This window comes from Syngnathus acus, chromosome 20 (assembly GCF_901709675.1).
Source record: "Syngnathus acus chromosome 20, fSynAcu1.2, whole genome shotgun sequence".
NCBI lineage: Eukaryota > Metazoa > Chordata > Actinopteri > Syngnathiformes > Syngnathidae > Syngnathus > Syngnathus acus.
Window position 1 is genome coordinate 7,174,855 of NC_051104.1, and position 13,286 is coordinate 7,188,140.

At 43.0% G+C, this 13,286-nt stretch overlaps 1 protein-coding gene and 1 long non-coding RNA gene across 2 annotated transcripts; both read left to right on the top strand.

Annotated features, from left to right (window-relative positions):
- The first annotated feature begins 715 nt into the window (after positions 1-715).
- Positions 716-6,693, top strand: ankrd33ba (ankyrin repeat domain 33ba). The gene is made up of 6 exons (XM_037279387.1): positions 716-1,547; positions 4,732-4,861; positions 4,934-5,074; positions 5,218-5,359; positions 5,430-5,628; positions 5,713-6,693. Exons 1-6 carry the CDS (start codon positions 1,143-1,145, stop codon positions 6,250-6,252), a joined length of 1,557 nt encoding a protein of 518 aa, XP_037135282.1. The 5' UTR covers positions 716-1,142; the 3' UTR covers positions 6,253-6,693.
- Positions 6,694-9,470: 2,777 nt separating this feature from the next.
- LOC119139250 lies at positions 9,471-9,848 on the top strand. The gene is made up of 2 exons (XR_005101334.1): positions 9,471-9,526; positions 9,607-9,848. It is a non-coding gene; the product is annotated as an uncharacterized LOC119139250 (long non-coding RNA).
- The last annotated feature ends 3,438 nt before the right edge of the window (positions 9,849-13,286 follow it).

A 13,286-nucleotide genomic window follows, 5' to 3' on the forward strand; every position in this document is an offset into this window, starting at 1 on the left:
GGAAAGTACAGTTGTGTTTGTCCACAAAAAAGAGCCACGCTAGACAGCCGTTGAATTTTACAGCCCTCTGTGGCCGTCTGAATCATCTACCAAATGACTTTGGTTTGCTTTGATTCGACATGAGAAAAAAAAAGTTGAATGTGAAATTGATGGTGTGGCGAAAGTTGTGTTAATCACTACTTCTCTAGCTCCTACATTGCAGTGTGTGTATAAAAACATGTTTTACTTCTTTTGGCTTTCAATGAACCAGGCAATGTTTTACGTCACATTCACGTAAAGTGGCAATATTTTTATGTTGTTTGTGGGCTTTTGCTTTTAAAAGAAATCCTGCATGTAAATATGAGCATGGTGACTGTCACCCACACAACACTGCCTGATGGTACCATAGCGATGATGGGCCAGCCACATGAGATCAATCCCAGCTCTCAACGGGGGGGCATAGAACAAGGTAGAATATTAATAGGCTCACACTGGGACTGTTATGCATTTGCTTTTTTTTTTTTTTTTTTCCAATACAGGCGACGCTCACAAGCAACTGACATTCAGGAACCTGGCAAAATCACATTGGAAGGAAATGCTTAATTATAAGAAGCAAACATTGTCATATTGATGTTTTTAGGAGAAGAATGAAATACCGACCTGGCTGCACCTGATCAACTAAAAACGCAGCACTGCAAATCTATTATTATTTTTTGGTCGTTTAACAGTCGTACACTAAGGATAACCGTCGTGCATGGATTTTAATAGGAGGGAGCGAAAGAGATAAAGTGAGGGAGGGGCGGTGCTGTGCGAGGGAGAGGGGGCTGTCCCGGGGCCAACTAATCGGATTAGAAAACTGCATGCTCGGTTTGTGTCTCTCTCTCTCTCTCCCCGCCCTACATGTCATGTTTGGGTGCACGTTTTTTCAATGATGTTCTCCACCTTCTCACACGCCGATCCCAAATTGATGTTGCGTGCACGGAACTCCGAAGACTGACGATGGGCACGCGACAAACTCATCCGAACCACGAGCGACAGCGCGCCACCGAATGAGTGCATGAAGAATCTTTTGGAGCGCGGACGTTTGATTGGAGTCCAACCCGGAGGAGACGGCCAGTCTATGCCCGCGCCCGGCTCGTCTGGCAGCGGTCGCTCCGGGTCAGATGGTGCTGATCACGGACGACAGGGATGGAGGAGTCGCACCGTCGCTCCGGGTCAAGCAGCTCCAGCAGCTGAAAAGCACCGTTCAAGTCCACCCGACCATAGGTGAGGAGGAAGACCAGCTTGGCTCCTGTGAGGATGACGAAGAGAGCGAGGAGGAGGAGGAGGACGAGTTCGAAGAAATTGACTTTGAGGACTTGTGCGACACCAGGAGCATCACGTCCGACGACTCCTTCTACCCTCCCGATGATGCGTTCGTGCACTCTGATCGTTCGCTGTCCCCGCCGAGTCCTGAACCCGTGTCGTTCTTCCGGGCGTGCTGCACCAACAACCCGGCTATGCTCCGGATCATGATACGACATGGGCTTGCGGAGGACGAGATCAAGCAGACAGACCGGAACAATAGGGTATGCATGTCACTCATACAAACATCATGAAGTATTTACAGTTGACTTGAGCAAAAGTAAATGCATAGCCAGGGCTTTTATAGACCAATAATGGGGCCATGTTTGAATTGGAAAATTGGACAAACACAAACAAATAATAAAATGATCACAAGTGATGATGATGATTAATGCAACAATCACACTAATAATGTAATAAATTGTGAATGTAAAATGTAAAGTATTTTTTAACTACCATAATTAGAATTATTTCTCATTTTTATTAAAAGAAATCTATAAAAAACATCATATATATATATATATATATATATATATTCTGGTCCATCTGTCTTTACATATAAACATGTACACAATTACAGGGACAATAACAACTGACATGACCTAACAAATAGATGACAGATGGATATAGAACTACTGCCATTTTTTACTTTTATTTGCATGCTGTATCTTGCTGACACACTCAGATGAGTTCACTAGGGTGCATCAGATTCTGGAGAGAAATAATTAAGCCCAGGCTTTGTACAGAGGCTTACCGAACTATTTTAAGGCCTGGCTGGAAGGATACAGACTGACCCCCATGTCATACTTTACTGTACTTGAACTTAATCAAAATGACAGCGGAAAAGCCAAAGTTAAAGACAATCACTTCTAATTTTAACCCCAAATGAATAATGTAAAGTGAATCATTTTATCAAATGGTCGCTATCATGAATTCACGGGAAACTAAAAGTGAAACTAAGTCATCTTACAGTAGTTGTGTTTTGAAAATGCCTGTGAGACTGATATGGTAGGACCAGCGTTCTACCTTGACTGTTACTTGTTATTTGGTTATTTATTCTATCACTTTTTTCCCCATTTTATTTTTTTTAATTATAGTGTCCCTTTTGGCAAAAACTCCATTAGCCTCCACTGTTTTACATCATATTTTACTCGCGTATATGGGGACATAGTGTCCTTTTAACCCCTTCTGGGAAAGACTGTGTCGCTGATTCAACATACACACACGCACATACTCACACACAGAGAATCCATTAAGTTTAAATGAGGCCACTGTTCTCGTTAGCCCCCTGCTCGCCTCCTGTCGACCGCATTTTCCAAACAGGGGGGAGCACAGGAGATGCAGCAAGGAAGAATTAATACAGAATGTTGTTAGATTGTATGTGTTGAATCTTATTTGCAGGACAACAGTACAAGCAGTATGATTGCAAGTAGCCCAGCTAATGTAACTGATTGGAAAAATCAAAGTCATGCACATGTGATTTAATATAGCACCAGACAGGAGTGTTAACGCGTTCATTATTGACTGACACTGGCCTCTGGTCTGGTCGCTGTACTGTTACATTATTCATATACCCAGCGACAAAATGAATCTATTTAAGGGTTTTGTTTAAAAAATAAATAAAATAACAATAAACATTTTTTCCCAGTTTTTAAAATTTGAAATACAATGTGCATGTTGGTTCCAATTCTAATGCAAAGGGGAAGTCGATGACTGCACTCAGCACTTTTCCAGATCCATCAGTGTAACAAGTAGTCCAGCTGTCATTTCCAAGACGGCCACGCCCATGAAACGGGAACAAACCTCCTGTAAAAACATGACAGAAAGTGAGAAGAAAGAAAATAGAGCTTTACTTTAGGTGCATCTGCATATTAATACGAGTGTAAGCTATTTATCATCTGTAATGAAATATTGATAGATTTGACGGATGTTCATAATAAAGTAAAATCCGAGGAAAACCACAATTTCCGTCAAATCAAGTAGTGATCACTGCCATATAAAACCCTCAGGTTTTATTGCAGCCATAAAACTATCAATCACTTTCTTGCAAAATATCATAAATTGAACACAACGTGCATAAAATAATGAAAGTCTCCAAACTGCTTTAGCCTGCTTTCCTTCTTATTTGGCCTACGTGGAAAAAAAAAAAACACATACAATCATCTTCACTGTTTCTGTTCTGTCTCGTTTGGACTGCTTTTAAAATGACTTTGGGTGTGTGGAGGGGATGATATTTCTGCTTTAGAATCCAGCCAGTACTGTCGATGTGGACAGGAGGTCTATAAATCATATAAAACAATGCTGTGTTTGAGTAAGACACTAGTTTGCCGAGTAAATAACACATGCGCATTTATGAGACAGGTTTCTACATGCAAACAATTGTGCGTGGACCAGAGCCATGCAGTTAAAGTGAACTTTTTCCAGACAATCCACCAATTATTCCCAACAAACATTCCCCCTTTGTCTCCTTGAGGCTCCCGGCCGGGCCTGACGACGCTAATGCGATTACATGCACTCAAATGACAGCCTGGCTTGTTTTAGTAGTTGTGTTTATTTTACATCATGTCCATTACGCATGGGCTATAAATTCTGTATTAAGTAGCCTGCACTAAGGGAAATACCGAAAACTCTGTGGTGATTTTATTTCAAGCAACTGCAAATATATTTAAATGTATTTATTTATTGGGAGATCATTTAGGTTTTTGCTCTAAGACAAGGTTAGTTGCTTTTAATGCTTTCACTGGAGCTGTTTACATCAATGCGCGTCTTGCTTGGCTCGATGCAAATGAGTAAACATGCGGCTAAACTAGAATTGAAGTGTAAATATAGTGCTTCTATTTAAATGAGTACCAGTCAGAGGAATGATTTTGCCTCACAGTCGCTCAGTATGTGTTTTTGCGAGAGAAAGAAAACGAGAGAGAGAAAATATAATTAAACATTGTAAATAAAATGGATGAATTATAGTCATTGTATTGTGGTTAAATTCAAACACTTCAAAACAGCTAATAGTGTGACCTTAAATGACTTTCTACTTACGTACTTATCATCGACCTTGTTTGTATTGGCTTATGAAAGCCAGGAAAACGTTTACTTTTACTTTCAGTTGAATTTTCCAGGGTCATCAGCGTGGTAAACATGAGCTCCCACTCCCACACAGAGCGACATTCACACATAGGCACACAAACTCCTTCTCTGGCACACAACATCAGACGGGCGACTTCTTTTTCCGCTGAGTTCAACATGTCTCGGTTTGCACTAAAAACATGTCATAAAGGTCCGTGCCTACTCGCGCTGCTATGCTTGACTTTTGCATCTTTCAGCGCCCAATATGGCTGGGCGAAGTTTGGTGTGTTTCTCTCCCAGAAAAAAAAAAACAACGACAACACAATTCACTGTTTGTCTTCTCAGACAGGGCTGCTGGTTGCTTGTTACCAAGGTTATGTTGACGTTGTCATAGCGCTGTCTCAGTGCCCGTATTTGGACGCTAACTGGCAAGACAGCGAGGGGAACACGGCCCTCATCACTGCAGCACAGGCAGGTAAGTCACACAAACACAAAACCATTTCTAAAAATATCATGATGGGCTATTGTTCCCTGTGTCTGTCTTTAGGTCACATTACAATCACCAACTACCTACTCAACTACTACTCAGACTTGGACATCGAGAGGAGGAACTGTCACGGCTTTACCGCTCTCATGAAAGCTGCCATGCAGGGCCGCGTTGAATGCGTGCGCTCGCTCATGATGGCAGGTGGGTCGGATTTGTTTGGAATAGCACGGAATTTTCTTTGGAGAGCCCAAGAACTCCAAAAATTCTTGTCAATGAGGAAGTTGGTAGTATAGTATGTGACTCATTTCCTGAAAGCGCAATGCTCCTTGCCTTGTTCCTGTCAGGGGCCACCCTAAATGCACGAGACTGCGGCCGCCAAATGACCGCCAGGGAGTGGGCCGTGTTCACTGGCCGCTACGAAACCGCCTGGGTGATGGGCCGACTGATGGAACGATCCACTCCGGGTCAAATCTGTGATGCATACAGGTAAGAATCCAAGTTCCCCCTCATGATGTTGGAAGGCAACTACAACATTATAGCCAGGTAACTTTCTCAGTCTAGAATGGCCACCCTTGGCATCAATGGTGGCCAAAGCCCGGGAGCCCCGAGGCTGTATAAAGCGCTTGACCGACACGGTGCGTGACATCTTCAACATTGCTAACGTCACCAATCCTGAGGACGCCGGTGTCATCGACCACCTGGTGTCTGTGACCACGGGCATCAGGAGTCCATTTATCGCCGTGACTTGTCATACGGTGAGACGCTGGAAAATCACTCACTCCCTCTTTTAGGAAATTTTCATCTAATTTTGTGCCTTCTCGTGCCCACTTGTATTTTAGGTGTGTCCCGACAGTCCCCCAAGTGTAGGCAAACGGCGCTACGCAGTTCCCGAGATCCTCCGCCATCAGCGAGCCAAAGAGCTCAGTTCCATCAATCCTCACAGGGTGGACAGCCACCTCAAACTGTTCCAGAACTCACGGGTCACAGTGGTACCCAAGCCGTTATGGGACCGTCGGGCCAGCCTTCAGACGCAGAACACGGCGCCACGAGCAAGGAGCTCCAGCCTGGGAATGTTGCCGTATAACGGAACGGAGCTACGAAGGACCAGCCTGCTTCCTCTGCACGTGTTGCTTAGGAGGAGCAGCGTTAGGCCAGGATTCACCATACCCAAAGTGAGAGTGTCCAAGGCCCCCGCACCCACTTATGAACCTGAAAAGATTGGCAGGAAGAGCAGCACCAAAGAAGGAAGACACCTGCTGCAGATCCCCAAGTGGCGATATAAGGAGCTCAAGGAGGAGAGGAGGAAAGCCGAGGAGGCTGAGAGAAGGAGGCTGGAGGCATTAAACAAAAGACAACTCACTGTTGGGGTGAGGAAGTAGTTTCTTTTTTTTTTTTTTTGATGCACTCTAAACCAAAAACGGATAATGGCTTGGACGTTATTTGACTCAGGGTGACTTGACTTACCAGCAGTATTCCATTAACACGACAATGATTTGATTTGTATCATGAAATGAACTTTAAAAGAGGAATATACGATTGCTGCCAGTTTTAGAGGCGCTCATGTTATTTGCAATGATGTCACATAAGGATCACCCAGGGGATAGATATACTTGAAAGTGCTTTGAGCTTTAACTTATTTTTCATATTTATTGCTTTTAAAAACAGCCCTAATGGCCAAGCCTGTATTTTGTTACTTTTTTTTCACACCAGCATTTTTGTAGTTTTTCCATTGTAGTGGGGCTATAAACACAAACATAAAAAGTCTCTCGAAGCACAACTAAAACAGCTTCAGTACCTTTGTAAAAAAAAACGTAATCATATTTGTACTAGACTATTTTCCAGAAATACCCTAAACATAAGTAGCAAATCTGACTGCAACATATTCCACAATGACGTGTTGAAAATACTGTATTTTGTAATAAATAAATGAATTTTACTATCATTTCAAAGCTGTCAGATTGTGTTGTAGGATTTACAAATTTGCATATTCAAGCTTTCCATCAGTAGTAGCTGTTATTGGTGACAAAGGGTCCATTCCAGGTGAGTTAAGGAGCTTTTTCTTTCTTTTGCCGACATCTTGGAGTATCCACAGTGACCTACAAATCGTAATGGGAGGGTGCTGGATGCTGGAAAAGAAAATGTGTAGATTCATTTAGCTCATCTTCTTTTCATGCTTAGTGGAGAGCCTTAGGGATTTCATCCTCTAACTCACAACTGGAAACAACTGTGGCAGCAATAAAATAAATGGAAGCAATAATTCCAGTTCTAAAAATAGCATGTTTTGGCCTGCGGTCATCGTTGGAATAGTGACAAAGCCTAAGAAAGCACAACAGAGGCAATGCGTTCAAATATTTATAAGCATAAGTGATGATTTTAATTTACTGCATCAATAATGTATACAGTATAGCACACAGTAACATAAATAACACTGTCTATTTTCATTATTATGTTCACATTTGTTATTTTATGATCATTTTAGGATTCATTCATCGAATCTCACAGGACAGAAATGAGCATGTTACGTTTGTGTATGTACGAACAGATTATGCAACAGTGCCAGGAGAGCACATTTAATCATTTGATTCAACTCCATTTGATCTACTTAGTGCAACTTCCCAAAAGAGGTTGTTTTGAAGAAGTCCTCACACTTTGCATGAGCAAGATCTTAGCGACCAATGTACAGTAATTCGTAGGCCTATGTGACTACACTATTCCAGTATATTAACACTGAATAAATTACATCATATTTAGGTCATGGGTGTTGCTGAACCAGCTGTTGGCCTCCAGTGGAACCTGAGATTATGACATACTCCTCCTCCTTCTCCTCTCGATATGACCCGGATCTGTCATTTATTCAGAGGGCTACATTTAAAAAAAAAAAACGATGATACTGATTAAATTGTTCTTTAACTCCTGTTAGTTCTTTTTGATTGACCAGGAGGCGCTGAGAACGTTTGGCCACGTTTTCCGTCTTGAGGTGAGCGTGGGTTGCTCTTCTGTCACTGCCATAGTCACGAGTCTTTGGTCGAGTGGTTAACGTCATTGTCTCTGATACGATGGAACTAGTGTTCGAAACCTCCCCTTGGGCTGTACTTTGTCAATTTTCTCTCACTTCTGCATAAAGATTGTGACTCTTGTTTTTCATTTCTTTTTTTCCTTTCGCTTGTTTAATACTGCTTCATGATTCGCTGAGGTCTCAGGAAGTGGGTGGGGCAATGAGAATGAAATCCGATTGGTTGGAAAGGGGGCGTGGTCAGGCCCATTTCAGTTGCGCTGTGATTGGTCAGACTGAATTTGGGCGAGGTAGGAGGCGGGCAAAGTGGCACTTAGGTTTTTGAAGGCAGTTTTCAGTCTCGAGGTGAGCGTGGGTTGCTCTTCTGTCACTGCCAAAGTCACGAGTCTTTGGTCGAGTGGTTAACGTCATTGCCTCTGACACGATGGGAATCGTGTTCGAAACCTCCCCTTGGCGATGGCGGCTGTGGCACTTTTCACTTTCAGGCCCATCATTTTTCCCTAATGCAGTGGCCTGTCACGTGGTACGCGAGTGTGCAAAGCGCCATTGGACGAGCAGGCGAGGTAGATTTGAATTGGCGGATGTGACGTCATGGATTGGGGCCGGGGTGTGCTCAAGGGAAGTTGTCATATCAAGTGCGACACGCGGGCGGTTTCTCAGCTAAGCTACCATGCTAGTAAATGTTTGTCGTTCATTGGCGTTTCTCACGACGGACGCCTTGTTCGTTTGTTGCAGGATTCAAGGCGCCACCGACCGTGTGGCGGTTTCTCGGGTAAGCTAGTATGCTATCAAATGTTTGTCGTTCATTGGCGTTTCTCACGACGGACGCCTTGTTTGTTTGTTTGTTGCAGGATTCAAGGCGCCACCGGCCGTGTGGCGGTTTCTCGGGTAAGCTAGTATGCTATCAAATGTTTGTCGTTCATTGGCGTTTCTCACGACGGACGCCTTGTTTGTTTGTTTGTTGCAGGATTCAATGCGCCACCGGCCGTGTGGCGGTTTCTCGGGTAAGCTAGTATGCTATCAAATGTTTGTCGTTCATTGCCGTTTCTCACGCCGGGCGCCTTGTTTGATGCAAGATTTTCACACTCGTCACGCCCACCGCAACTGTTGTTTTGCCGCTACAGGATTTCAAATCGCTTTGGCGTTTTGTTTCGTCAAATTAACAATGTTGCATTACATATAGTGTGCTATTTCCGTGTTGTGCAAACGGATGAATGTGACGAATCTGTTACGTCATGTTCAAATCTATTCCAAGATGGCGCCCGCCCGCCCACAACAAACATTTGCGAGCGTGATTTTCTCCCGTTTTGGACGACTGCTCGATTCATGCCGCCATTTTTGAGTGAGTTGGATAATGATAAAATTCAAATATAATTTGGATACTTTTGTCATTATTATAACTCATTACAATATACTGATAATTGTATACATATTTTAAATATAAAACTGTAGTTGATATGTATAATTGTTGCAAAAATATCATGCCATTGCCACAATGTCTACAATTGTTGCAATAATTTGTGTTTGTGTTTTGTAGCGCTCATAAAGGCCGCCCAGCCAGCACCCTTCTATACAAAGCAATGGCTCTTGAGCCATCTCAGTGATGTTGAGGATGCTGAGGAAGAGTAGTCCCAAATCAGGTGAAAGCCCGTTGGTGTAAAGTTTCAGCTGACTGTAAATGTGATCACTTTAACCAATTGCACCATTTGTACTTTTCAAGGTTTTTTTGTCTGAAACCAGTGAGCAGGTTGACGCCGGTGAGAAGTCACACCATCAAACTCCCTGACGCAGAGCTGTGCTTTACCATTAGCCAGACCAGGCAACTGCCTGGGGCAAGGCCACTAGGGGGCTCTCTTATTTATCCATTTTTACATTTGGCACTTGTCCCTTGTATTCTTGCACTCTCGTACGCTGCTGTGACAAGTAAATTTCCCTGTTGTGGAATAAAGTTCTATCAATCAATTGGTTGTATTGTAGTGTTTGTATTGTATGGTGTATTGCATTGTATGGTATGGTAGTTGTATGGTATGGTATTGGACTGTATGGTATTGTTTGTATTGTATGTATCGTATGTACTGTATGTATTGTAGTGTTTGTATTGTATGTATTGTAGTGTTTGCCATTGTATGGCGCGTTTTGTAGTGTTTGCCATTGTATGGCGCGTTTTGTAGTGTTTGCCATTGTATGGCGCGTTTTGTAGTGTTTGCCATTGTATGGTGTGTTTTGTAGTTTGTAGTGTTTGCCATTGTATGGCGCGTTTTGTAGTGTTTGCCATTGTATGGCGCGTTTTGTAGTGTTTGCCATTGTATGGCGCGTTTTGTAGTGTTTGCCATTGTATGGCGCGTTTTGTAGTGTTTGCCATTGTGTGGCGCGTTTTGTAGTGTTTGCCATTGTATGGCGCGTTTTGTAGTGTTTGCCATTGTATGGCGCGTTTTGTAGTGTTTGCCATTGTATGGCGCGTTTTGTAGTGTTTGCCATTGTATGGCGCGTTTTGTAGTTTGTACTGTTTGCCATTGTATGGCGCGTTTTGTAGTGTTTGCCATTGTATGGCGCGTTTTGTAGTGTTTGCCATTGTATGGCGCGTTTTGTACTGTTTGCCATTGTATGGCGTGTTTTGTAGTGTTTGCCATTGTATGGCGTAGTTTGTAGTGTTTGCCATTGTATGGCGCGTTTTGTAGTGTTTGCCATTGTATGGCGTGTTTTGTAGTGTTTGCCATTGTATGGCGTAGTTTGTACTGTTTGCCATTGTATGGTGTAGTTTGTAGTGTTTGCCATTGTATGGCACAGTTTGTACTGTTTGCCATTGTATGGCACAGTTTGTACTGTTTGCCATTGTATGGCGCGTTTTGTACTGTTTGCCATTGTATGGCGTGTGTTGTAGTTTGTAGTGTTTGCCATTGTATGGCGCGTTTTGTACTGTTTGCCATTGTATGGCGTGTTTTGTAGTTTGTAGTGTTTGCCATTGTATGGCGCGTTTTGTAGTGTTTGCCATTGTATGGCGCGTTTTGTACTGTTTGCCATTGTATGGCGCGTTTTGTAGTGTTTGCCATTGTATGGCGTGTTTTGTAGTTTGTAGTGTTTGCCATTGTATGGCGCGTTTTGTAGTGTTTGCCATTGTATGGCGTGTTTTGTAGTGTTTGCCATTGTATGGCGTGTTTTGTACTGTTTGCCATTGTATGGCGCGTTTTGTAGTGTTTGCCATTGTGTGGCGCGTTTTGTACTGTTTGCCATTGTGTGGCGTAGTTTGTAGTGTTTGCCATTGTATGGCGCGTTTTGTACTGTTTGCCATTGTATGGCGTGTTTTGTAGTGTTTGCCATTGTATGGCGCGTTTTGTACTGTTTGCCATTGTATGGCGCGTTTTGTACTGTTTGCCATTGTATGGCGTAGTTTGTAGTGTTTGCCATTGTATGGCGCGTTTTGTAGTGTTTGCCATTGTGTGGCGCGTTTTGTAGTGTTTGCCATTGTGTGGCGTGTTTTGTACTGTTTGCCATTGTATGGCGTAGTTTGTAGTGTTTGCCATTGTATGGCGTGTTTTGTAGTTTGTAGTGTTTGCCATTGTATGGCGCGTTTTGTAGTGTTTGCCATTGTATGGCGCGTTTTGTAGTGTTTGCCATTGTATGGCGTGTTTTGTAGTTTGTAGTGTTTGCCATTGTATGGCGCGTTTTGTAGTGTTTGCCATTGTATGGCGTGTTTTGTACTGTTTGCCATTGTATGGCGCGTTTTGTAGTGTTTGCCATTGTGTGGCGCGTTTTGTACTGTTTGCCATTGTGTGGCGCGTTTTGTACTGTTTGCCATTGTATGGCGTAGTTTGTAGTGTTTGCCATTGTATGGCGCGTTTTGTACTGTTTGCCATTGTATGGCGTGTTTTGTAGTGTTTGCCATTGTATGGCGCGTTTTGTACTGTTTGCCATTGTATGGCGCGTTTTGTAGTGTTTGCCATTGTATGGCGCGTTTTGTAGTTTGTAGTGTTTGCCATTGTATGGCGCGTTTTGTAGTGTTTGCCATTGTATGGCGTGTTTTGTAGTGTTTGCCATTGTATGGCGTGTTTTGTAGTGTTTGCCATTGTATGGCGTAGTTTGTACTGTTTGCCATTGTATGGTGTAGTTTGTAGTGTTTGCCATTGTATGGCACAGTTTGTACTGTTTGCCATTGTATGGCACAGTTTGTACTGTTTGCCATTGTATGGCGCGTTTTGTACTGTTTGCCATTGTATGGCGTGTGTTGTAGTTTGTAGTGTTTGCCATTGTATGGCGCGTTTTGTACTGTTTGCCATTGTATGGCGTGTTTTGTAGTTTGTAGTGTTTGCCATTGTATGGCGCGTTTTGTAGTGTTTGCCATTGTATGGCGCGTTTTGTACTGTTTGCCATTGTATGGCGCGTTTTGTAGTGTTTGCCATTGTATGGCGTGTTTTGTAGTTTGTAGTGTTTGCCATTGTATGGCGCGTTTTGTAGTGTTTGCCATTGTATGGCGTGTTTTGTAGTGTTTGCCATTGTATGGCGTGTTTTGTACTGTTTGCCATTGTATGGCGCGTTTTGTAGTGTTTGCCATTGTGTGGCGCGTTTTGTACTGTTTGCCATTGTGTGGCGTAGTTTGTAGTGTTTGCCATTGTATGGCGCGTTTTGTACTGTTTGCCATTGTATGGCGTGTTTTGTAGTGTTTGCCATTGTATGGCGCGTTTTGTACTGTTTGCCATTGTATGGCGCGTTTTGTACTGTTTGCCATTGTATGGCGTAGTTTGTAGTGTTTGCCATTGTATGGCGCGTTTTGTAGTGTTTGCCATTGTGTGGCGCGTTTTGTAGTGTTTGCCATTGTGTGGCGTGTTTTGTACTGTTTGCCATTGTATGGCGTAGTTTGTAGTGTTTGCCATTGTATGGCGTGTTTTGTAGTTTGTAGTGTTTGCCATTGTATGGCGCGTTTTGTAGTGTTTGCCATTGTATGGCGCGTTTTGTAGTGTTTGCCATTGTATGGCGTGTTTTGTAGTTTGTAGTGTTTGCCATTGTATGGCGCGTTTTGTAGTGTTTGCCATTGTATGGCGTGTTTTGTACTGTTTGCCATTGTATGGCGCGTTTTGTAGTGTTTGCCATTGTGTGGCGCGTTTTGTACTGTTTGCCATTGTGTGGCGCGTTTTGTACTGTTTGCCATTGTATGGCGTAGTTTGTAGTGTTTGCCATTGTATGGCGCGTTTTGTACTGTTTGCCATTGTATGGCGCGTTTTGTACTGTTTGCCATTGTATGGCGCGTTTTGTACTGTTTGCCATTGTATGGCGCGTTTTGTAGTGTTTGCCATTGTATGGCGTGTTTTGTAGTTTGTAGTGTTTGCCATTGTATGGCGTGTTTTGTAGTTTGTAGTGTTTGCCATTGTATGGCGTGTTTTGTAGTTTGTAGTGTTTGCCATTGTA

Excerpts from the sequence above, each read along its gene's own strand:
- ankrd33ba (XM_037279387.1), top strand. The coding sequence starts at position 1,143 with ATGGTGCTGATCACGGACGACAGGGATGGAGGAGTCGCACCGTCGCTC. Across the intron at positions 5,075-5,217 it reads GCGCTCGCTCATGATGGCAG|GGGCCACCCTAAATGCACGA; the intron begins GTGGGTCGGATT and ends TGTTCCTGTCAG. Across the intron at positions 5,360-5,429 it reads CAAATCTGTGATGCATACAG|TCTAGAATGGCCACCCTTGG; the intron begins GTAAGAATCCAA and ends TAACTTTCTCAG.